General features: G+C 38.8%; 1 protein-coding gene across 1 annotated transcript in view; it reads right to left on the bottom strand.

Moving 5' to 3' along the window:
• The window catches only part of ZC2HC1B (zinc finger C2HC-type containing 1B), a 43711-nt gene extending 21389 nt beyond the window's left edge, over nucleotides 1-22322 (bottom strand). The window contains exons 1-4 of the mRNA XM_004368967.2: nucleotides 22298-22322; nucleotides 14989-15050; nucleotides 9421-9540; nucleotides 8560-8698 (exon numbers count right to left, since the gene is read on the bottom strand). Coding sequence (XP_004369024.1) covers nucleotides 8560-8698; nucleotides 9421-9540; nucleotides 14989-15050; nucleotides 22298-22322 — 346 coding nt within the window. The remainder of the gene's footprint in view (nucleotides 1-8559; nucleotides 8699-9420; nucleotides 9541-14988; nucleotides 15051-22297) is intronic.
• Between the last annotated feature and the right edge of the window lie 1889 nt (nucleotides 22323-24211).

Below are 24211 nucleotides of genomic sequence, written 5' to 3' on the forward strand. Positions count from 1 at the left end.
TAACTCAGCAATTTTTTTCCATAGTCCCTGCATGCTTTTTGCCATGACTTCCTCCCAGGAAGATGTACTAACAACAAGATGTTCAAAAAAACAAAAGGACAAATATTGTATGAGACCACTACTATAAAAACTCATGAAAAGTCTTACACACAAAAAGAAACAATCTTTGATGGTTACAAGGGAAGGGAGGGGTGGGAAGGGAAAAACACTAAATAGACAATAGAAGAGTAGTAACTTTGGTGAAGGGTAAGACAGTACACAATACTGGTAAAGTTAGCACAACTTGTCCAAGGAAAGCTCACGGAAGCTCCATAGACACATCCAAACTCCTTGAGGGATGAAATTACTGGGCTGAGGGCTGTAGGGACCATGGTCTCGGGGAATATCTAGCTCAACTGGCATAACATAGTTTATAAAGAAAATGTTCTACATTCTACTTTGGTGAGTAGCGTCTGGGGTTTTAAAAGCTTGTGAGTGGTCATCTAAGATACTCCACCAGTCTCACTCTGTCTCAGCAAGAGAGAATGAAGAAAACCAAAAACACAAAGCAAAAATTAGTCCAAAGGACTAATGGGCCACAAGTACCACAGCCTCCACCAGACTCAGTCCAGCAGAACTAGATGGTGCCGAGCTAACACCACTGACTGCTCTGACAGGGATCACAATTGAGGGCCCCAGACAGAGCTGGAGAAAAATGTAGAAAAAATTTTAACTCACCAGAAAAAAACCCAGACTTACCGGTCTGACAGAGACTGGAGAAACCCTGAAAGTGTGGCCCCCTGACACCCTTTTAACTCAGTAATGAAGTCACTCATGAGGTTTGCCCTTCAGCCAAAGATTAGACAGGGCCATAAAACAAAATGAGACTAAAAGGGCACACCAGCCCAGGGCAAGGACGAGAAGGCAGGAGGGGACAGGAAAGCTGGTCATGGGGAACCTAAGGCTGAGAAGGGGAGAGTGTTGACATGTTGTGGGATTGGCAACCAATGTCACAAAATAATATGCATATTAATGGTTTAATGAGAAACTAGTTTACCTTATAACTCTTCATCTAAAGTACTATTTGAAAAAACTAAAACAAAAAAAAGACAGTCATAAGCGCGGTTCGTCGTAACTTGAATATGTTGTAAGGTGGAGACTACCTGTAGTCTATTTGATTCCTGTGTAATCTGTCCTGTGAGGTCCACATGTACAGTCAACAACTGTGTTGTTAAAAAAAAAAGTATTTCCAATTAACAAGTGGTTGGTCTTGCAGAATTCAATCATGTGCTCTTTGGTGTAGTCTCTATCATCAAGGCTGTATTTTCCAATTACTAATCCTTCTTTGTGTCCAGCTTTTGCATTCCCATCACCATAATTATCAATGCTTCTTGATTGTACATTTGATCAATTTCGGACTGCAGTAGGTCATAAAAATCTTCAATTTTTTTAATCTTTGGCATTCATGATTGGTACATAAATTTGAATAGTCATATTAACTGGTCTTCCTTACAGGTGTATGGATATTAACCTAACACTGATCATGTTGTACTTGAGGATAGATCTTGAAATGCTCTTTTTAACAATACATGCAACTCCATTCCTCTTCCATTTGTTGTTCCTGCATAGTAGACCATATGAATGTCATATTCAAAATGGCCAATACCAGTCCATTTTAGCTCACTAACACCCAGGATATTGATCTTCAAGTGTTCCATTTCATATTTGACGACTTCCAATTTTCCTTGATTCGTACTTCATACATTCCATGTTCTGATTACTAATGGATGTTTGAAGTTGTTACTTCTCACTTTTAGTCATGCCACATCAGCAAATGAAAGTTTTACTCCATCAGTGTCATTAAGGCCAACTCTACTTTGAGGAGGCAGCTCTTCCCCTGGTTGGAGTGCCTTCCAACCTGCGAGGCTCAACTTCCAATATGATGTTGGACAGTGTTCTGTTGCTCTCTTTAAGGTTTTCATTAGCTAATTTTCAGAAGTAGATTTCCAGGCTTTTCTTCCTAGTCTGTCTTAGTCTGGAAGCTCTGCTGAAACCTGTCCACCATGGTTGATCCTTCATATTTGAAATACCAGTGATAAACCCTCCAGTATTATAGCAAAATGCAAGCCACCACAGTATAACAAACTGACAGACAGGTGGTGGCATTTCTCAAGCTGAGAAAATTCAAGCCTTAACCGAAATACTGAAGGATTCTATGAGTAAAAATTTGAAGGATGCAGGAACCCTAGTGGCTCAATGGTTAAGTGCTCAGTTGCTAACAAAAGTTTGGCTGTCAGAACTCACCCATGGCTCTGCAAAAGAAAAGACCAGGTGATCTGCTCCTATGAACATTACAGTCTATGAAACCCAATGTTTCTACAGTTCTATTCTGTCTGATAGGGTCGCTATGAGTCAGAATCAACTTGACTGCACACAGCAACAACATAAGTGTGGATGTAATCCCATTTGGGAATAGGGTTTTCTTTGTTATGTAAATGAGACCATATCATTGTAAGGTGTGTTTTAAGCAAATCAGTTTAATTTTTTTTATTGTTGAAAATATACACAGCAAAACATACACCAATTTAGCAATTTCTACATGTACAATTCAGTGACATTGATTACATTCTTCAAGTTGCGCAAATATTCTCACTATCCTTTTTCAAATTATTCCCCCCATTAAGATAAACTCATTACACCCCCTAAGCTTCCTATCTAATCTTTTAAGTTGTTCTCAATTTGATCCCATATAGATGATTCTTTAAATGAGCACAATACTCAAAGAAGAGATTCTTTACTAATTAAGCTAAACCACTGTTTGGTTTAGAGAAGACTCAGGGAGTATTTTTGGTTTAAGGTTTAAAGATTATCTCAGGGCAATAGTTTCAGGGGTTCATCCAGCCTCCATGGCTCCACTAATTCCTCAAGAATTTGAAACTGTTCCACATTCCTCACCCCCTCCCCCAACCTTGATCATTCTCTTACAGAATCGTTGGTCAAAATTATTCAGTAATGGTAGCCAGTTCTTCTGGTCTCATGGTGGACAATGTGGTTGTTCAGGGAGGCAATTATCTACACATTCCATTTTCTCCTCCGATTCCTCACGCTCCTTCTTCCTCTGTTGCTCAAGGCAAATAGAGACCAACTGTTGTACATTAGATGGCCACTTGCAAGCTTTTAAGACTCCAAACACTTATGTCATGAACTAGCACTAAAAATTATATTAGGCCAGTTTACCGGGATGTCCCATGAAACCATGACCCTAAACCTCCAAACCAAGAAACCATATCCCATGAGGTGTTTGGTCACACATAAGCAGTCACAGCAGCTACTCTTCTTTGTTATTGTTAAAATATGTATCGCACAACATTCGTCAATTCAATTTTTTATAGGCACACAACTTAGTGTCATCAGTTACACTAATTGGCTCTGTAACCATTACCCTTAAGCAATGAGAATTTTCCATCACCATAAACAAAACCTCAGTGCTAAATAGGCAATAACTCCCGCTTTGCCCCTACTGCCCACCCCTAGTAACCACTAAGAAACTTTGGTCTCTATACGTTTACCTGTTCTTGTCTTTTTATATAAGTGAAGTTGTACAACATTTGTCCTTTTGTGATTGACTTATTTCACTCAGCATAATGTCCTCAAGCTCCAACCTATGCTGTAGCATGTATTAGGACTTCATTTCTCTTTCTGGCAGATCAGTAGTCCATCATATATATGTACCATATTTTATTTATCCATTCATCCACTGACAGACGTCTTTGCATTCTCTTAATGATGTCACTCAAAAATTGAAGTTTTTAATTTTCATAAAGCCTTATTTATCAATTTCATTTTTAAATTATTAGTATATTTTATAAACTGCCTAAGAAATCTTTGCTTACCCTGAGATCAAAGATTTTCTTTTCTTTTTTGAATAGCACTTATATTTGGGTCGATAATCCTTTTCAAATTAATTTTTATCTAAAGTATAAGATAAAAATCAAGGTTCATTTTTCCCATAAGGATACTCAATTGTTCTAGCATCACTTGTTAATACTATCCTTTTCCCCACTAAAATACCCTGGCATCTTTGTAAAAAATCAATTGCCCATAGATGGTTGTGGCAGGGTTGTATTTCTAGAGTCTCTTCTGGTCAATTAATATATCTATTCTTATACTAATACCACATTGTCATGATTATTGTAACATTATAGGTAGCCTCGATAGCTGGTGGAGTCCATGGGTGGTACAAAAAACTTTCCACTCAGGGCTGCTAACCAAAAGGTTGGAGGTTCGAGCTCACCCAGAAATACCTCAGAAGAAAGCTCTGGAAATCTAATTCCAAAAAATGAGCTATTGAAAACCCTGTGGAGCACAATTCTTCTCTGACACACATGGGGTCACCATCAGTTGGAATCAACTCGACAGCAACTGGTTTCTTGACATTAGGCAATGTAAGTCCTCCAATTATGTACTTTTTTTCAAATGATCTTGGCTATTCCAGATATTCTGAATCTCAATATAAAATTTAGAATCAACTGGTCAACTCACATTTAACAAAGAAAACTTGCTAGGGGGGCTTCTGGTTGAATGTAAAGAGCTTAGAAGTCATCATTCCCATCTTCATATCAAAACAAAAGCTGAAAAACTGAAAATCAGCAACTCTTCTTAGATCCATCTGAGAATTGAGGTAACACGTCAAACTGCTGCCCAAAAACTGAAGAGACAGACAGGCTGATACAGAGAATCACTGCTTACCAGGGACAGAAACTGCCACCATTGGACCCAGCATCAGGTAGGAATACTTAGAGGGTATTGACTAATTGCTGGAGATGGACTAGCTCAAGAGATAAAAAACTCCTAGTGGTCCTGCCTTGTGGGGAGGCTACACCTTCATGAGTTTTACCTTCAGGGGCCTCACCAAGTTCTCACTGTGAAAAATCTCCTTGTGCTACTGGCAAAGAGAGGGGAAAAGTAATCATTTTTAAACAGTGCTCTGTTCTCCTTAACAACGGTCTGCTACCCAGGAAAACTACTTTACCAAAGCTGAACTAATGTGACTTTTATCAGGGTGTAAATGTGAAAGAAGAAAATACCCAACTCTAGCTCTCTCCAGTATTCCACATGGGGGAAAGAAATTATCCATCCCCAGTCCTCTTCTAGTCTTTGACATGGAGGGAGGGAAATACTCAACCATGGCCCCCTTTAGCCTTCCTGGTTCACCTAAGGACTGAAAACAAAACCAGAAGCTGAAAACCATTTATGAAGGTCACAACCCAGGGACATAGGCTTACTAAAAGTCTAAGACCTAATCATAGGATTATAGAAGGCTTCCCCTACCCCCACACTTTACCACCACATCAACATCTACGAAGCTTTACAGGGGACTACTACTAAAAAAACCTCAGATCTTTTTATCCAATAGATCATGTCTGGGTCACTATGAGTTGGAATCGACTAGACAGCAACGGGTTTGGTTTGGTTCGGTTTGGCTTTCAACACAAAAATAACAAGGCATACCGAAAGGCAAAAAAAGAAAAAGAAAAAAACCAGGCTAAAGAGAAGGGCAAGGATCAGAACCAGACTCAGATATGGCAGAGGTTTTGGAATTATCAGACCAGAAATTTAAAATAACTATGATTAATATGCTAAGGGCTCTGATGGAAAAACTGGACAAGGAAAAACAGATAAGGTGCTGTAAGCAGAGAGATGACAACTCTAAGAATCAAAAGGAAATGTGAGAAATAAACATTGTAACAGAAATAAAAAATGCCTCTGATGTGCTCATCAGTAGACTGGACATGGCTAAAAATCAGTGAACTTGAAGGTACGTCAATAGAAACTTACAAACTGAAAAGCAAAGCAAAAAAAGACTGAACAAAAGAAACAGAATATCCAAGAACTGTGAGAAAATTACAAAAGGTATAGCATATGTGTAATACCAGAAGGAGAAAAAAGGGAAAAAGCAATCAAAGAAATATTTCTAGTAATAGCTAAGAATTTTTCAGAATTGTTGACACTAAACCATATATCCAGGAAGCTCAGAGAATACAAAGGAGGACAAATACCTCAAAATCTACACCTAGGCATATCATATTCAAACTGAAGAAAATCAAAGACAAAGAGAAAATCTTGAAAGAAGGAAAAAAAATTTTACCAGTAGAAGAACATGGATAAGAATTATATTGGATTTCTCTTCAGAAACCATGCAAGGAAGAAGAGTGGACTAAAATATTTAAGTTTTGAAAGAAAAAACCACCAGCCTAGAATTCTGTACCCAGCAAAATTATCCTTCAAAAGTGATGGAGAAATAAAGATTTTCTAAGACAAACAAAAATTGAGGTAATTTGTCACCATTAGACCTGTCTGGGTCTTTGTATAGAAATGCCCAAAATAATATGCCTCAGAAGATAGGATGATACTCTTCTGTCCAATTGAGAAGAACAAAAAATGTTTCAATCAACTCAAGTATGTAAACTGTTAGGGACATAGGTTGTTGGTGTGTGCCCTCAAGTTGATTCTGACTCACAGTGACACTATAGTACTCTCTAATAACAAATAAAGGAGTCCTGGTGGCACAATGGTTAAGCGCTCAGCTGCTAATCAAAAAGTGGGCAGTTCAAACCTACCCAGTGGCTCTGTGGGAGAAAGACCTGGTGACCTGTTTTCATAAAGATTACACCCAGGAAAACCCTATGCAGTAGTTCTGTCATATGAGGTCACTATGAGTCAGAATTGACTTGACAGCACTCAGCAACAATGATGAATGATGTTGAGCATCTTCTCATGAATTCATTGGCCATTTGTATATCTTCTTTGGAGAAATGGTTATTCAAGTCCTTTGTCCATATTTTAATTAGGCTGTCTTTTTTTGTTGCTGTTGTTGAGTTATAGTAATAAGTTCTTTACATATACTGAATATTAAACCCCTATTAGATATATGATTTCCAAATATTCTATAGGTTGTCTTTTCACTTTCTTGATAATGTTCTTTGATGCATGAAAGTTTTTAATTTTGATGAAGTCCAAATTGATGTATTTTTTTCTTTTGTTGCTTGTGCCTTTGCTGTCATATATAAGAATCCATTGCCAAATATAAGGTCCTAAAGATTTACCTCTATGTTTTCTTCTACGTGTTTTACAGTTTTAGGTCTTATATTTAGTTTATTGTTGTATTTTGAGTTAATTTTCATATATGGTGTGAGGTAGGGGTCCAACTTTATTCTTCTGCATGTGGAAACCCCACCACTGTTTGTTGAAGAGTCTATTCTTTCTCCACTGGTGGACTTGGCATCCTTGTCTAAAATCAATTGGCCATAGATCTATGGGCTTTTTCCTGGACTCTCAATCTTATTTCCTTCCTTTCACTAGTTTTGGGTTTAGTTTGCTCTTCTTTTTCTAGTTCAAGGTGTAAAGTTAGGTTATTGATTTGAGATCTTTCTTCTTCTTTAATGTAGGCATTTATAGCTATAAAATTCTCCCTGAGCACTGCCTTCACTGCATCTGTAAGTTTTGGTATGTTGTGTTTTTATATTCATTCTTCTCTAAGTATTTCCTAATTTCTCTTGTGATTTCTTCTTTGACTTATTGGTTATTTACTAGTGTATTAATTTCACATATTTGTGAATTTTCCACTTTTTCTTCTGTTATTGAATTCTAGTTTCATTCCATTGTGGTTGGGGAGTATACTTTGTATGATTTCAGTCTTTGTAAGTTTATTGAGACTTATTTTGTGATCTAATGCATGTTCTATTCCGAAGAATGATGCATGTACATTGGAGAAGAATGTGCGTTCTGCTGTTGCTGGCTGGAGTGTTCTATACATGTTCAAAAGTCATTCTTAACTGAGAAGATATGTATATGGACCTATCTATTAAGTGTGATGATAATATTGTGGTTTGCAAGAAAATATACTTATGCTTAAGGTATACAGACTGAAACAATTCAGGGTAAAACGTTATGATGGCTACAACTTACTTTTAAAGTGGTTCTTCTAAAAATAGAGAGAAAAAGGCAGAAAATACAGCAACAATGTCAACAATTCTTGAATTTCGGTAGAAAGCATATGAGTGTTCACTGTACTATTGCTCTCGCTTTTTTGTAGGCTTGAAATTTTTCAAAGTGAAGAATTTGGGGTAAAAAAGGCTATTGAATTAATACCTTAAAATATTTAAAACAGTAAATTTTATGTTATGTAAATTTTACCTAAAAAAAAAAAAAAAGCCGTGAGTATCTGACCCTACAGAGCTACTGTAGAACTGCTTAGAAAGCTCCGTCCCCATAAAAATATGATGTGAATTGTGTCCCTCCCCTCGAGTTATGTAATGCACAGCACTGGGTACAGGAGTGTTCTCTGAGATTTACAGTCTCATTGTGAGGCAGAATTCAAAGGAAACACAGAATCTTTATGCAGAATTAAAAGAAGTTAGGATAAGATAAATTTTATGATAAAATTGCTCTTATACAATGGTCATTGTAGATTTTAGAGTGCATAAGAGGAAAGCAGGCATGATGATTTGGCCCAAAGTCAAGCATAGCCTCAATCGGTTAAGAGTAAAGTGTCAAAAGCAAAGCAAAATGGCCACACACCTGGGTTGATGGACGGAGGGGGTGGAGGTGGGAGAGGCCGACCTTCTTTAATGGCTAATGTACACTGCTTTGCTGATCGAATGGCATTAATGAAGTCTTCATGTTGTTGTCTCCAGTTAGACTTCTTCACAGGTTGGGACTGTAAAGAAATAAAACCAACAAACGATACTAACCTAGACTATACACCTCTTCATTAGTTTTTTTTTTTTTTTTTTAAGCTTGGATTTGAATTTACAGGAAACAGGACTGTGAAATTTGGAGAGAAGGGAAAATTTGTTTTTCAAAAGAAATACTTTAAGAGGTTTGGAAAATACAGCAATAAAAAATTTGCAAGTCACAGTAATCAAGGGAAAATTAAACATCAGAAAAACAAAGAAAATTACAAAACTGCCAAGGAAGACTTAAATGTAAGATGAAAAGTGACCTTCCTGCAAGTTAATTGCTAGATTTAGTGACACTCTAATAACAATATGGAGCCCTGGTAGCACAGCGGTTAAGTGCTTGGCTGCTAACCAAAAGGTTGGCAGTTCGAATCCACCTGTAACTCCTTGGAAATCCTATTGGGCAGTTCTACTCTGTCCTATAGGGTTGCTATTAGTCAGAATAGACTCAACGGCAACAGGTTTGGTTTTTGGTTTAATGACAATATAAACAAGACTCTTTTTTGCAAGGCCTAAAAAGTATTTGAAATACATTTGGAAATATAAGTGTGCAAGATTATAAAGAAAACAGTAAAGGTGGATTATACTTATATGATGTTATATTTCACTATCAAACAATAATGATACCAAACAGAGAGCCTAGAAACAGGCTTTAATGTACTTAAAAACTTGACAAGAACAAGGAAGACAGAAATAGTACCTTGGATTGAAGAACCTTCCTCACAGTAGGGATGTCAGTGCCCTGTAATCTTTGCTTCAGGGAATTGAAAGGTTTACGCTTCTTGTTGAAGAGTTTTCTACATATTGGTCCGTGCCTTTCCTAGAAAAGGTAAGTAGGGGTTGGTATTTTAAAAATGCACAATCACAAGGTTTTTAATGTACAGGTCTACTGACATGGCCTCCACTGCCCAGTGGCAGGGTTGCACCTGCAGAGCCTACTTCAACTTCATTCTCTAACTCTCAAGTCCCAGCAGAGCAAATCCATTTGGCTTTCCTCATGCATGTTACGTATCACTCGATTTTGTGTTTGGGCAAGGACAATGAAAGGCCTCTACAGTAAAGAGTCTTACTTAAAATTTGGCTTTGTATATTTAACTCTACCACTTGGGCAGTGCTCTCTTTACTCCAGTCAGTAGTCCTTTAAGTACACAGCATTTCTAGTACAAAAACTGGGGAGCCAACACATGGATTTACGTGTATCCCTTTCTAAATTCTGTTAGTATGCCAGTATGGGATTATATCAATATCTCTGCTTTCCAATCTGGATACTCTTCCCTGGTGGGTCTGAAACAGATAATAGCTATCATTTACACGGTTACTTTGTCCTGACCCAATAAAACACAGGCTCTATAAAAATCACTGCACCTGGCTAATAACAAACCCTATCATTTAAACTATAGGACAGAGAGATATCAGATCACTTGATCAAACACTCTCTTGGCTAGAAATAGGCCTAGGAAGTGGAACTCAAGAATATGTAAGACACCCTTGACATTTAGTGATTCTTCTTCAGATGGTACCTCCTAGGTCTCAAACCCATTCTAAGGGGGTGCAGCCCCAGGGCTGACAAAAGCAAAGACAGCTTATTAAAGGCAGCACATTGGTGGATACCAGGGCACAAAAAGCCTGCGAACTCCTCCTCCAGCTTCAGGAAGCACTAACCTCATTTAATTAGATGATCAGATTATTTCGTTTTTCAAATTCCCCAAGGAAATAAAAACCTACAACCTCATTTTGCAGTCTTTGCCATAATTACAGTAAGGCTGTTGTTGTTGATGTTAGGTGCCATCGAGTTGGTTCCGACTCATAGAGGCTATATATACAACAGAACGAAACACTGCCTGGTCCTGCACCATCCTCACAATTGTTGTTATGCTTGAACCCATTGTTGCAGCCACTGTGTCAATTCACGTCATTGAGGGTCTTCCTCTCTTTCACTGACACTCTACCAAGCATGACATTCTTCTCCAGGGACTGGTCTCTCCTGATAACATGTCCAAAGTATGTGAGATGAAGTCTTGCCATCCTTGCTTCTAATGAGCCTTTTGGCTGTCCTTCCAAGACATATTTGTTTGTTCTTCTGGAAGTCCATGATATATTCAATATTCTTCACCAGCACCATAATTCAAAGGCATCAATTCTTCTTTGATCTTCCTTATTCATTGTACAGCTTTAACATGCATATGAGGCAACTGAAAACATCATGGCTTGGGTCAGGCGTATCTTAGTCCTTAAAGTGACATCTTTGCTTTTTAACACTTTAAAGAGATCTTCAGCAGCAGATTTGCCCAATGCAATCTGTCATTTCTTTTTCTAATTTACTCTTTTCTTTTTTTTAATTGTGCTTTAGGTGAAAGTTTACAGCTCAAGTTAATTTCTCATACAAAAATTCACACATGTATTGTTATGTGATACTAGCTACAATCCCTATAACGTGACAGCACACTCCCCCTTTCCACCCCAGGCTTCCCGTGTCCATCCAACCAGCTCCTGTCCCTTCCTGCCCTCCCATCCTACCTCCAGACAGGGGCTGCCCTTTTGGTCTTGTGTATCTGCTTGAACTAAGAAGCATGCTCTTCCCAAGTATTATTTTATGTTTTATAGTCCAGTCTAATCTTTGTCTGAAGAGTGGGCTTTGGGAATGGTTTTAGTTCTCAGTTAACAGAACATCTGGGGGCCATGGCTTCGGGGGTTCCTCCAGTCTCAGTCAGACCATTAAGTCTGGTCTTTTTACGTGAATTTGAGTTCTGCTCCACACTTTTCTCCTGCTCCATCAAAGACTCTCTGTTGTGTTCCGTCAGGGCATCTTTGGTGGTAACGGGGCACCAGCTAGTCTTTCTGGTTTCAGGCTGATGGAGTCTCTGGTTTACGTGGCCCTTTTGTCTCTTTGGCTAATATTCTCCTTGTGTCTTTGGTGTTCTTCATTCTCCTTTGCTCCAGGTGGGTTGGGACCAATTGATGCAACTTAGATGGCCGCTTGCAAGCTTTTAAGACCCCAGACGCCACTTACCCAAGTGGGATGCAGAACATTTTTCAATGTGTCATTTGATTTCTTGACTGCCGCTTCCATGGGCATTGATTGTTGATCCAAGTAAAATGAAATCCTTGACAACTTCAATATTTTTTCCATTTATCATGATGTTACTTATTGGTCCAGCTGTGAGGATTTTTGTTTCTTTAAATTGAGGTGTAATCCATACCAAAGGCTGTGGTCTTTGATGTTCATCAGTAAATGCTTCAAGTCCTCTTCACTTTCAGCAAGCAAGGTTGTGTCACCTGCGTATTTCAGGTTGTTATGAGTCTTTTTCCAATCCTGATGCCATATTCTTTTTTTTACAGTCCAGTATCTTGGATTATTTGCTCAGCATATAGACTGAGTATGGTGAAAGGATACAACCCTGATGCACACCTTTCCTGACTTTAAACCATGCAGTATCCCCTTGTTCTTTTGGAATGACTGCCTCTTGTACAGGTTCTGCATGAGCACAATTAAGTGTTGTGTTCTGGAATTCCCATTCTTTGCAATGTTATCCATAATTTGTTATGATCCACACAGTCAAATGCCTTTGCATAGTTAATAAAACACAAGTAAACATCTTTCTGGTATTTTATGCTTTCAGCCAGTATCCATCTGACATCAGCAGTGATATCCTTTGTTCCACATCCTCTTCTGAAACCAGCTTGAATTTCTGGTAGATCCCTGTTGAAATTCTGCTGCAACCACTTTTGAATGATCTTCAGCAAAATTTTATTTGTGGTGATTTCAAAGATATTGTTTGATAATTTTCACATTCTGTTGGATCACCTTTGGAATGGGTACAAATATGAATCTCTTCCAGGTAGTTGGCCAGGCAGCCATCTTCCAAATTCCTTGGCATAGACAAGTGAGCGCTTCTAGCACTGTATCCGTTTGTCGAAACATCTCAATTGATAGTCCATCAATTCCTGGAGCCTTGTTTTTCCCCAGTGCCTTCAATGCAGCTTGGACTTCTTCTTTTAGGTACCATCAGTTCTTGATCATATGCTACCTCCTGAAATTGTTGAATGCTGACCGGTTCTTTTTGGAATAGTGATTCTGTGTATTCCTTCCATCTTTTTTGATGCTTCCTGCATTGTTTGATATTTTCCCCATAAGCCCTTCAATATTGCAACTCGAGGCTTGAATTTTTTCTTCAGTTCTTTCAGCTTGAGAAATGCTGAGCATGTTCTTTCCTTTTGGTTTTCTAACTCCAGGTTTTTGCACATTTCATTATAAAACTTTACTTTGTCTTCTTGAGCTGCCCTTTAAAATCTTCTCCCTCATTTCTTCCTTTCACTTTAGCTACTCGATGTTCAAGAGCAAGTTTCAAAGTCTCTTCTGACATCCATTTTGGTCTTTCTTTCCTGACTTTTTAATGACCTCTTGCTTTCTTAATGTGTGATGTCCTTGATGTCATTCCACAGTTTGTCTGGTCTTTGGTCATTAGTGCTCAATGCATCAAATCTGTTCTTGAGATGGTCTTTAAATTCAGGCGGGATATATTCAAGGTCGTACTTTGGCTCTTGTGGACTTGTTTTAACTTTCTTCAACTTGAACTTGCATATGAGCAACTGATGATCTGTTCACAGTCAGCCCCTGGCCTTGTTCTGACTGATAATATTGAGCTTTTCCATCCTCTCCTTCCACAGATGTAGTCCATTTGATTCCTGTGTATTCCATCTGGCGAGGTCCACATGTATAGTCACCGTTTATGTTGTTGAAAAAAGGTATTTGTAATGAAGAAATTGTTGGGTCTTGCAAAATTCTATCATGCCATCTCTGGCATCATTTCTATCACTAAGGCCATATTTTCTAACTACCAATCCTTCTTCCTTTCCAACTTTGACATTCCAATCACCAGTAATTATCAATTATCTTGATTGCATATTTGATCAATTTCAGACTGCAGAAGTTGGTAAAAATCTTCAATTTCTTCATCTGTGCCTTAGTGGTTGGTGTGTAAATTTGAATAACAGTCGTATTAACTGGTCTTCCTTGTAGGCGTATGGATATTGTCCTATCACTGACAGTACTGTATTTCAGGATAGATCTTGAAATGCTCTTTTTGACAATGAACACAACGCCATTCCTCTTCAATTTGTCATTCCCAGCATAGTAGACCATATGATTGTCTGATTCAAAATGCCCAATACCAGTCCATTTCAACTCACTAATGCCTAGGATATTGACATTTATGCATTCCATTTCATTTTTGATGATTTCCAATTTTCCTAGATCCAAACTTTGTACATTCCGTGTTCTGATTATTAACGGATGTTTGCAGCTGTTTCTTCTCATTTTCAGTTGTGCCACCTCAGCAAATGAAGATCCCAAAAGCTTGACTCTATCCACATCATTAAGGTCGACTCTACTTTGAGGAAGCAGCTCTTCCCCAGTCATCGTTTGAGTGCCTTCCAACCTGAGGGACTCATCTTCCAGCACTGTCTCAACGTTCTAAGGTAAGGCTAATAGTCAAAATTCCTTAAGTCAACGTAAGTCTTCTGATCTAAAATATCTCAACTAAAAATTGATTATCATCTTAGACTTTATCATCTTCCCTGGGAATCTCTTTATTTTGTTGAGGCCTAATACATGTTTTATTCTCTAACACTGAAATAAATCAAACTTCTACTTCCACATTATAGCCATCTATCAGGGGACTTGACATGCAGCAATGTAGCAAGCTTGAATCTGGGTAACAATTAGACCTCAGAAAAGGTCTTGTATTCATGTATTTTTTTGTTCAAATTGTATCAAAACCCTGAAATGGGAGGTATCTGCCTTTATACATGGCAGAACAGAAAACAGGGGAAGGCTAAAGGACTTGTGAAAATTAGTGACCAAGTTGCGGCTAAATGCCAAATTTCCAGATACCCAAAACCCAATGCTCATCTCTCTTGACTCATTAATTTCCCTGTGCTTTGGCCTTGACATTGCTCACTATGAGTCAGAATGCTTATATGAAAGGCCAAAGAGCCAAAACCTCTTAAGGGACCATTGGCTGTGCCAAGACACTACCATCTGGCCTCCTTTTAGTAAGAGGACCGTGTTTAATCAGCATTCTTTTGAATGAGGTGGCATCAATCTGCTTCCGTGTCTGCTGGGCCTACCAGCCATAGGTTATGCACTTTTCCCCTTCCCTTGCTTTCCCTCCACATCTGTCTTTAATCTTTGCCGCCGCTGCCTCCTTACTGACTTTCCAGTTCATTTAACTCCAATGAAAAACGTCCACAAAACGTCTATGTTTACCAGAACATCTGCTGCAAAGCGTCTTTCACAGACTTCACAGGGAAATAGTTTCTGATTGCCATCTGCAGAAGATTCAAGAGCACATTATGTTAGTGTCACAGGATTGCCTGCTAGGGCAGAAATGACTGACTGGAAGAGACCTCTATAGTTTGACATCCTCACACCCTGCTTTTCCCTTCCTGCCAACTACTTCCTCCTCTTAGGAAGATCCTCTGTAAACTCACCTGTGTTTTCATTTCCTAATGTCACATGTCACTAAACGAGTGAATTCCATATTCTTCAGACAACCAGAGTATAATTATTTGATTTAATACTTACTATATTCTTAAACTAAGCGCCTCGTAGCTTTGCTTTAGACTTAAGTACGAAGTTGATACCTTAGTATAACCTTAGAATAAAGTCACAAATAACCCAATGGTAACATCTTTGGGATTCCTAGTAGAATGTAGAGGCTGAGACTGTGTCTTCTATATCCCCAGTGCCTCAAACTGCCTGGCCCATGGTAAGGTGCTTGTTGAATGTGTGGGCCAAACAAGAGTTGAGCTTCTACTATAGGTCCAATCATTCCTTCGATAAATAATTAGGTATCTGCTGTATGCATGACTGTGGAAATATTGAGAGAAACCGTACTTGGGTACAGCATAGTAAAGGAGAGGAAGCATGTACATAAATAACTTTATGGTAGGAAAGTGTCATGAGAAAAGTAAAACATTATGGAATTCAGAAAAAAAAAGTTTCATTTCATATTACTTCCTTCCGGTTTATCTAGAGTTGAGCATGTACAGATTAGAATAGCAATCTGAGGACAGTTCAGAGAGAACATTTTATATTCAATTAATAACCTGGACTTATTCTACAAGCAAGGGGCTATGAAGGACACAAGTGGGAAGAATATAAACAGAGCTGTGGCTTAGGAAGATTAATGTGACAGAGGTGAGGAAGAGATGAATGAAGGGAGGTGAGATGGGGAGGGAGAGTTTAGCTAAGAAGCTAATGTTGTAGGCCTGAAATGGAGAGAGGAAATAGGAGATACTGTGGTCAAAGAACTGGCAACGTGACTAGATTTGTGGGGAAAGGGTCTGGGGGGACAACGAGAGAAGAACACCTAAGGACTATGCTCACTTTCATCAGCAGGACTAAGATAATTGTAGGCTGTGAACATAAACAGGGAACTCAAAAAGCAGGGCCATCTTCTGAAGAAAAATGACCTCAGCTTTGAAGCTTGAGGTTGAGTTTTATCAGCTGGCAGGGCCAAAGAAACAGATTTAGACTTTGAAGAATTAACGCATTTTACTTCAAAAGTTACTACCAACGAAGAGGTCATGGAAAGAGAAGTACTGGGGAGATCCTTAGAGAACTCTATATTTAAGGGTCAAGAAGATGATGATAAGCCAGACAGAGAAGCTAATATGGTATTTTGCAATATCGATCACAACATCAATCATAGGTCAACCAATCACAACACAGAGAAATGCCTTCCCTGTTTTTTGGACTTCTGACTGTAAAGCTGGGTCTTAAAATTTTTTCAGCAAGGATATCCCAACCTCCCACTTGTTAATAAAATCTACTCAACCTAATTATAAAACAGTTGCCTCTTTTTCTTAAATAACAGATTATTTTTATGAATATTACAGTAACCTTTGTATAGTACTTTCCTGTTCTTCGAAAACTTTTCCTATATTATCTCATTTGCTCCTCACAGCAACCCTGTGAGACAGTGATCAGCGTTATTGTTATTTTATAGATGAAGAAACTGAGGCTCAAGGTTAAGTGACTTCTCCAAAACCACAGGCACTAAGCCGAACCCATTGCCATGGAGTCGATTCCACTCACAGAGATCCTATAGGACAGAATAGAAGTGCCCCATAGGTTTCCAAGGCTATGATCTTTACAGAAGCAGATTGCAACGTCTTTCTCCTTCGAAGTGGCTGGTGGGTTGGAAACCACCGACCTTTCAGTTAGCACTCGAGCGATTAACCACTGTGACACCAAGGCTTTTTAGTAAGCATAACACTGAGACTATTTAAGTATTAAGACTATTCATTCAACCATCACTACAAATATACAGATTTAGATAAATATACCAAAAACCAAACCAAACCTGTTGCTGTCCATTCTGACTTGTAGCGACCCTATAGGACAGAGTAGAACTGCCCCATAGGGTTTCCAAGGCTGTAATCTTTACTGAAGCATACTGCCATCTCTTTCTCCTGCAGAGCTACCGTGGGTTTGAACCGCCGACCTTTCAATTAGCAGCTGAGCGCTTAACCACTGTGCCACCAGGACACCTTTAGATAAATGTAGATATAAATACTAATACTAACCTGCAGAGCAACTGGAGGTCTGTGGAGGATCAATGACCTTTGGTTTCAATCAGTGAGTCTTGATGAATTTAAGGAGTTTAAAATAATGTAATTTTAAACAGTTATGATTCAGTTGAATACCAGGAAACCGACGTTCCCCCTATCACATTCTGAACCAGCAGTAGCTTTTAAATCAACATGGAAGCTTGCGTATAGAGAGGACTATAAGAGAGGTTTAATCTTCCTAAACCACGGCTTTATGTTCTTCCCCTTGTATCCTTCATTCCTCCCTTGCTTGCAGAGTAAGCCCAGGTTATTAACCTAATATAAAATGTTCTCTGTCATCTGTCTTCCAACTGCTGTTCTAATCTGTACATGCTCAACTCGATAAATCAAAAGGAAGTAATATGAAACTTTCTTTTTCAGAATTCCAATTTAGCAGAATCAAACATGGAGACAATGAGGTCATCTCTACAGTGTCTGTTACCATATGCTCTGTCACATGGAATATGTTGATTCCTAAAACTTTAAAAGAATCCCTTTGAAACAACCAAAATGTCCCTCAATAGGCAAATGCTTAACTGTAGTACATCCATACCATGAAATACTTCTCAGCAATAAAAAGGAGCAAACTGTTGATTCACCAAATAACCTGGATGGCTCTCAAGGGCATTGTGCTGAGTAAAGAAAGCCAATCTCTCCGAAGGTCACATATTGTGTGATTCCATTTGTATAACATTCTCAAAATGACAAAATTGTAAGGATGGAAAACAAATTAGTGATTGCAAAGGATCAGAGATGGTGGCAGGAGGAAGGTTTTCATGACTGTACAGGGCAGAACAAGGAAGATCTTTGAGCGATAGAATAGTTGTGTCCTGATTGTGGTGGTGGTTATACACATGATAAAATATCATAGAATTATAAATGCATATTGTACTGATGTTAATTCCCTGGTTTTTAACATGGTACTATTGTGATGTAGAAGCCCTGGTGGCACAGTGGTTAACAGCTCGGCTGCTAACCAGAAAGTTGGCAGTTTGAATCCACTAGCTATTCCTTGAAAACCCTATGGGGCAGTTCTACTCTGTCCTATAGGGGTCACTGTGACTTGGAATTGACTCAACAGCAATGGTTTTTTGTTTTTTTTTTTAATTGTGATGTAAGATGTACACGGGATCTATTATTTTTGCAACTTTCTGTGAAACTATAATCTCAAAGAGCTTAAAAAAGCAAAACCAAAAAACTAGGAGTCAGCAAACTATGGTCAGTAGGCCAAATTTGGGGCTGCATATTTTTATAAATAAAGCTTTATTAGAACACAGCCATGCTCATTTGTACTATCTATGCTGCTTTCATACAATGGCAGAGTTTAGTTTTGACAGACCATATGGCCTTCAAGGCCAAAAATTTTACTATTTGGCCTTTTACAGAAAAAGGTTGCTGATCCCTGCACAAGAATGTTATTGTTGTTAGCTGCCGTCAAGTTGGTTCTGACTCATAGAGAGTACAACAGAAGGAAACACTGCCTGGTCCTGCCCCATCCTCACAATGGTTGCTATGCTTGAGCCCGTTGTTGCAGCCACTGCGTCAATCCATTTCGTTGAGGGTATTCTTTTTTGCTGACCCTCTACTTTACCAAGCATGATGTCCTTCTCCAGGGACTGATCCCTCCTGATAATATGTCCAAAGTATGTGAGACGTAGTCTTGCAATCCTTGCTTCTAAGGAGCATTCTGGTTGTACTTCTTCCAAGATAGATTTGTTTGTTCTTCTGGCAGTCCATGGTATATTCAATATTCTTCACCAACATAACAATTCAAAGGCATCGATTCTTCTTTGGTCTTATTCATTGTCCAGCTTTCATATGCATATGAGGTGAATGAAAATACCATGGCTTGGGTCAGGCACACCTTAGTCTTCAAGGTGACACTTTTGCTTTTCAACACTTTAAAGAGGTCTTTTGCAGCAGATTTGCCCAATGCAATGCTTCTTTTGATTTCTTGACTGCTGCTTCCATGAGTGTTTGATTGTGGATGCAAAATGAAATCCTTGGCAACTTCAATCTTTCTCCGTTTATCATAATGTTGCTTATTGGTCCAGTTGGGAGGATTTTTGTTTTCTTTATGTCGAGGTGTAATCCATACTGAAGGCTGTGGTCTTTGATCTTCATTAGTAAGTGCTTCAAGTCCTCTTCACTTTCAGCAAGCAAGGTTGTGTCATCTGCATATCTCAGGTTATTAATGAGTCTTCCTCCAATCCTGATGCTATGTTCTTCTTCATATAGTCCAGCTTCTTGGATTATTTGTTCAGCATACAGATTGAATAAATATGGTGAAAGGATACAAGCCTGATCCACATGTTTCCAGACTTTAAACCATGCAGTATCCCCTTGTTTTGGCCGAATGCCTGCCTCTTGATCTATGTACAGGTTCCTTGTGAGCACCATTAAGTGTTCTGGAATTCCCATTCTTCACAATGTTATCCATAATTTGTTATGATGTACACAGTCGAATGCCTTGCATAAACAATAAAACACAGGTAAACATCTTCCTGATGTTCTCTGCATTCAGCCAAGATCCACCTGACATCAGTAATGATCTCTCTCATTCCACGTATACTTCTCAGTCTGTCTTGAAATTTCTGGCAGTTCTGTTGATGTACTTTTCTGCAACCACTTTTGAATTTTCTTCAGCAAAATTTTACTTGCATGTGATATTAATGATATTGCTCAATAATTTCTGCATTCTGTTGGATCATCTTTCTTTGGAATGGGCATAAATATGGATCTCTTCTAGTTGGTTGGCCAGGTAGCTATCTTCCAAATTTCTTGGCATAGATGAGTACCTCCAGCACTGCATACGTTTGTTGAAACATCTGAATTGGTATTCTGTCAATTCTCAGAGCCTTGTTTTTTGCCAATGCTTTCAGTGCAAATTTGACTTCTTCCTTCAATACCATCATCTGTCAGTTTCTTGTAATGTGGTGGTTTGTGTGCTGCTATGATGTTGGAAGCTATGCCATTGGTATTTCAAATACCAGCAGGGTCACCCGTGATAGACATGTTTCAGCAGAGCTTCCAGACTAAGACCAGGAAGGAGGACCTGGTAGTCTACTTTTTAAAAAAAATTGGCCAGTGAAAACCTTATGAATAGCAGCAGTACATTGTCTGATATAGTGCCAGAAGACGAACCCCTCAGGTTGGAAGGTGCTCAAAATACGACTGGGGGAGAGCTGCCTCCTCAAAGTAGAGTCAACCTTAATTAAGTGGATGGAGTAAACCTTTCAGTATCTTCATTTGCTGGTACGGCACAACTCAAAATGAGAAGAAACAGCTGTAACATCCACTAATAACAGGAACATGGAATGTATAAAGTATGAATCTAGGAAAACTGGAAGTCATCAAAAATGAAATGGAACGCATAAAGATCGATATCCTAGGCATTAGTGAACCGAAATGGACTGGTATTGGAAATCTTGAATCAGACAATCATATGGTCTACTATGGTCGGAATGAGAAATTGAAGAGGAATGGCATTACATTCATCATGAAAAAGAACATTTCAAGATCTATCCTGAAGTACAATGCTGTCAACGATCGATTATTCCTAAGTCTATAAGGAAGACCAGCTAATATGACTATTATTCAAATTTATGTACCAACCACTAATGCCAAAGATGAAAGGATGGAAGATTTTTACCAACTTCTGCAGTGTGAAATTGATCAAATATTTAATTAAAATGTATTGATAATTATTGGTGATTGGAATGCGAAAGCTGGAAATGAAGAAGGATTGGTAGTTGGAAAACATGGCCTCAGTGATAGAAACGATGCTGGAGATCACATGATGGAATTTTGCAAGTCCAAGTACTTATTCATTTCAAATCCCTTTTCTCAACAACATAAACAGCGACTATACATGTGAACCTCATCAGATGCAATACACAGGAATCAAATCAACTACATCTGTGAAAAGAGACGATGGAGAGGCTTGTTATCAGGCAGAACAAGGCCAGGAGCCAACTGTGGAACAGACCATCAATTGCTCCTATGGAAGTTCAAGTTGAAACTGAAGAACATCAGAACAAGTCCATGAAAGCCAACATACAACCTGGAGTATATGCCACCTGAATTTAAGAGACCATCTCAAGAATCAATTTGATGTACTAATGACTGAAGATCAGACGAGTTGTGGGATGACATCAAGGACATCATACATGAAGAAAGCAAAAAGTCATTAAAGAGACAGGAAAGGAAGACCAAAGTGGATGTCAAAAGGGACTCTGAAACTTGTTCTTGAACATACAGCAGCTAAAGCGAATGGAAGAAATGATTAAGTAAAAGAGCTGAGCAGAAGATTTCAAGGTGTAGCTTGAAAAGACAAAGTACTATGATGAAATGTGCAAACATCTGGAGTTAGAAAATCATAGAGAAGAACACACTTGGTATTTCTCAAGCTGAAAGTAAAATACAAGCCTTGAGTTGCATACTGAAGGAATTCTATGGGCAAAGTATTGAATAACGCAAAAAAACAAACCCGTTGCTTTCAAGTCGATTCTCATAAAGGCCCTATAGGACAGTGCAGGACTGCCTTATAGTTTTCAAGGAGCACCTGGTGGATTCGAACTGCCGACCTTTTGGTTAGCAGCCGTAGTACTTAACCACTATGCCACCAGGCTTTCCTGAATAACACAGGAAGCATCAAAAGAAGATGGAAGGAATATAGAGTCACTGTACCAAAAAGAATTGGTCAATGTTTGAGTATTTCAGGAGGTAGCATATAATGAAGATCTGATGGTAGAAAAATATATGCTAAAATATGGAGAACCATGAAAAGAAGTTTTAAGATTCCTAGATTCCCTGTCCCACTTCCTGACCCTGGCTGACTGCCTTTCCCCTACTCTAGCAGAAGTCCTCTCTGGAAAGGATTAAAAGGGGAAGTGTGTGTATTGGTCAACAACAAGCACAGCTAAAGGCATGCGTACTATATAAAAAAACAGGGAGCTTACTCTGATTAATCTCCTGCATCGTCATTCTGCCAGACTCTTTGCTCTCAAGGCAGAAAGAAAACTTCCCTGGGACTCTAAACAGTCCATATGAAAATACCTAAAGCTACTGACAATGGGAGATTCCCCAACAAACAGCCCACTCAGACCACCCTATAGTAAAGCTCCAAGTCATCAAATGTCAGTGACCTATTCAGAACTTTCAGTGTTTTCTTCCTCCAGTCTTAATCATGAGCAAACAGATGAGAGTTTCAAAAGATCCGAGGAAAGCCTCTAACACGTAAGCCTAAAACAAAAAAGCAACTTATAGGAAAAGTTCTTGGAAGTTAAAAGCTGTATAAGCAAAATGAAATATTCAATAGAGTTTGGAAAATAAAATGAGAGAAATCATCCGAAAAGTGAAGTGGCATAAAAATCGGAGCAAAACATAAGCAAATTACAGTGCCAGTCCAGAAGGCCCTATTCCACGTAACAGTTCAAGAGAAAAAAGGAGAAAATGCAACAAGGAAATAAATTTTAAAATGTTGCCGAGAAATAACCTGAACTTCCTGGTTGAAAGGGCCCAGTGTCGATGAAAATAGAACTACAAGGAATAACGTTGTGAAATACGCTGAAGACAGATTCTACAGACTTGCAGAGGAAAAATCAGTTACATGCAAAGTATCAGGAATCAGAATTTCTGACTTTGGATTTCCAAACGGCGAAAAATGGAAATGAAGGCAACAAAGCCTTTAAAATTCTGAGGGAAAATAGTCTACAATCTAGGATTCCATACTTAGCCAACCTATCCAATCAAATGAGTAGAATAAGACGTTTTCAGACACGCAAGCTCTCAATTGTTGTGTCTAAATGAGAATTTCTAGAGAATGTGCTACACACACACACACACACACACACGCACACGCAAAGAGACAATTCAGCACAGAAAGGAGAGAAGGGTATTCCCAGGATGAGAACTAAGCACCAGAACTAGAGTGCAACCAGTCCAGACTGGAGGTGTGTGTGACTCAAGATAGACATGTTGAGGGCTATCACAACTACGATATCCACTTCCTTTGTAAGCTGATAGTATGCCCAAATTCTATGCTTGGCTTGACTGTGTCCCAGTGAAGTTCCTGCTCTCCCTTTCACATCCTGATGTCTAGATTAGTTGAGGATACTCAACTCACCCCACAGGAAGATTCTACATTTATCTTGAAAGATGGAGGTAAACCACAGTGAGTGTAAGAGCAGAAAATAGAAAACAAGCACACAACCTCTTGAGTAATTTCTGCAGGAGATCCAGGATGCCCCAACTGTGGTGACTTGTTTCCCAGGACTCACTCATCACCTTGCCTCACTGACATCTCCACACAGGGCTCTCATACTCTACAAGCGGTAGTCAGACTATGACCCAGACTGTTCAGCTTATCTTCTCCTGGGCACCTTCATCTAATGCTAGCAAATATTGCCCCCATAGAGCTAGGTTTGTGCTTGTTTCTGTTGTTCAAAACTAAATAAGACATTGTTTACGTGATGAGGTGGTAAAAAAAAAAAGCAAATTATTAATAGTCTGAATAGTACAGAAGAGTTACCTGAGTAGGATGAAACTGGGGATTGGACCCACAAGCGGCCTCTATGTTCTATCTCTTAACCTGAATAGTGGGTATACATTCTAAGTTTCACTATAAATTCTAAGTTTCACAATTGAAACGTAAGGCCATTACAATTTTTTACCTTCTCCCAACCTGTGACCGAAAACCAACAAGCTTAATAAAGCATACCTGTGTCAACTCACACAAAGAAGCAACACAAAAGTATTAAAAATCTAACCATATATTTATGAGATGGCTAGAGCCCTGTCCTTCACCTGAGGTGACCTGATGACATCACAATGGAGGTGTGGATACAATACAGCACAGCAGCACAGGTAATATG

Source organism: Trichechus manatus, unplaced genomic scaffold (genome assembly GCF_000243295.1).
Source record: "Trichechus manatus latirostris isolate Lorelei unplaced genomic scaffold, TriManLat1.0 scaffold00002, whole genome shotgun sequence".
NCBI lineage: Eukaryota > Metazoa > Chordata > Mammalia > Sirenia > Trichechidae > Trichechus > Trichechus manatus.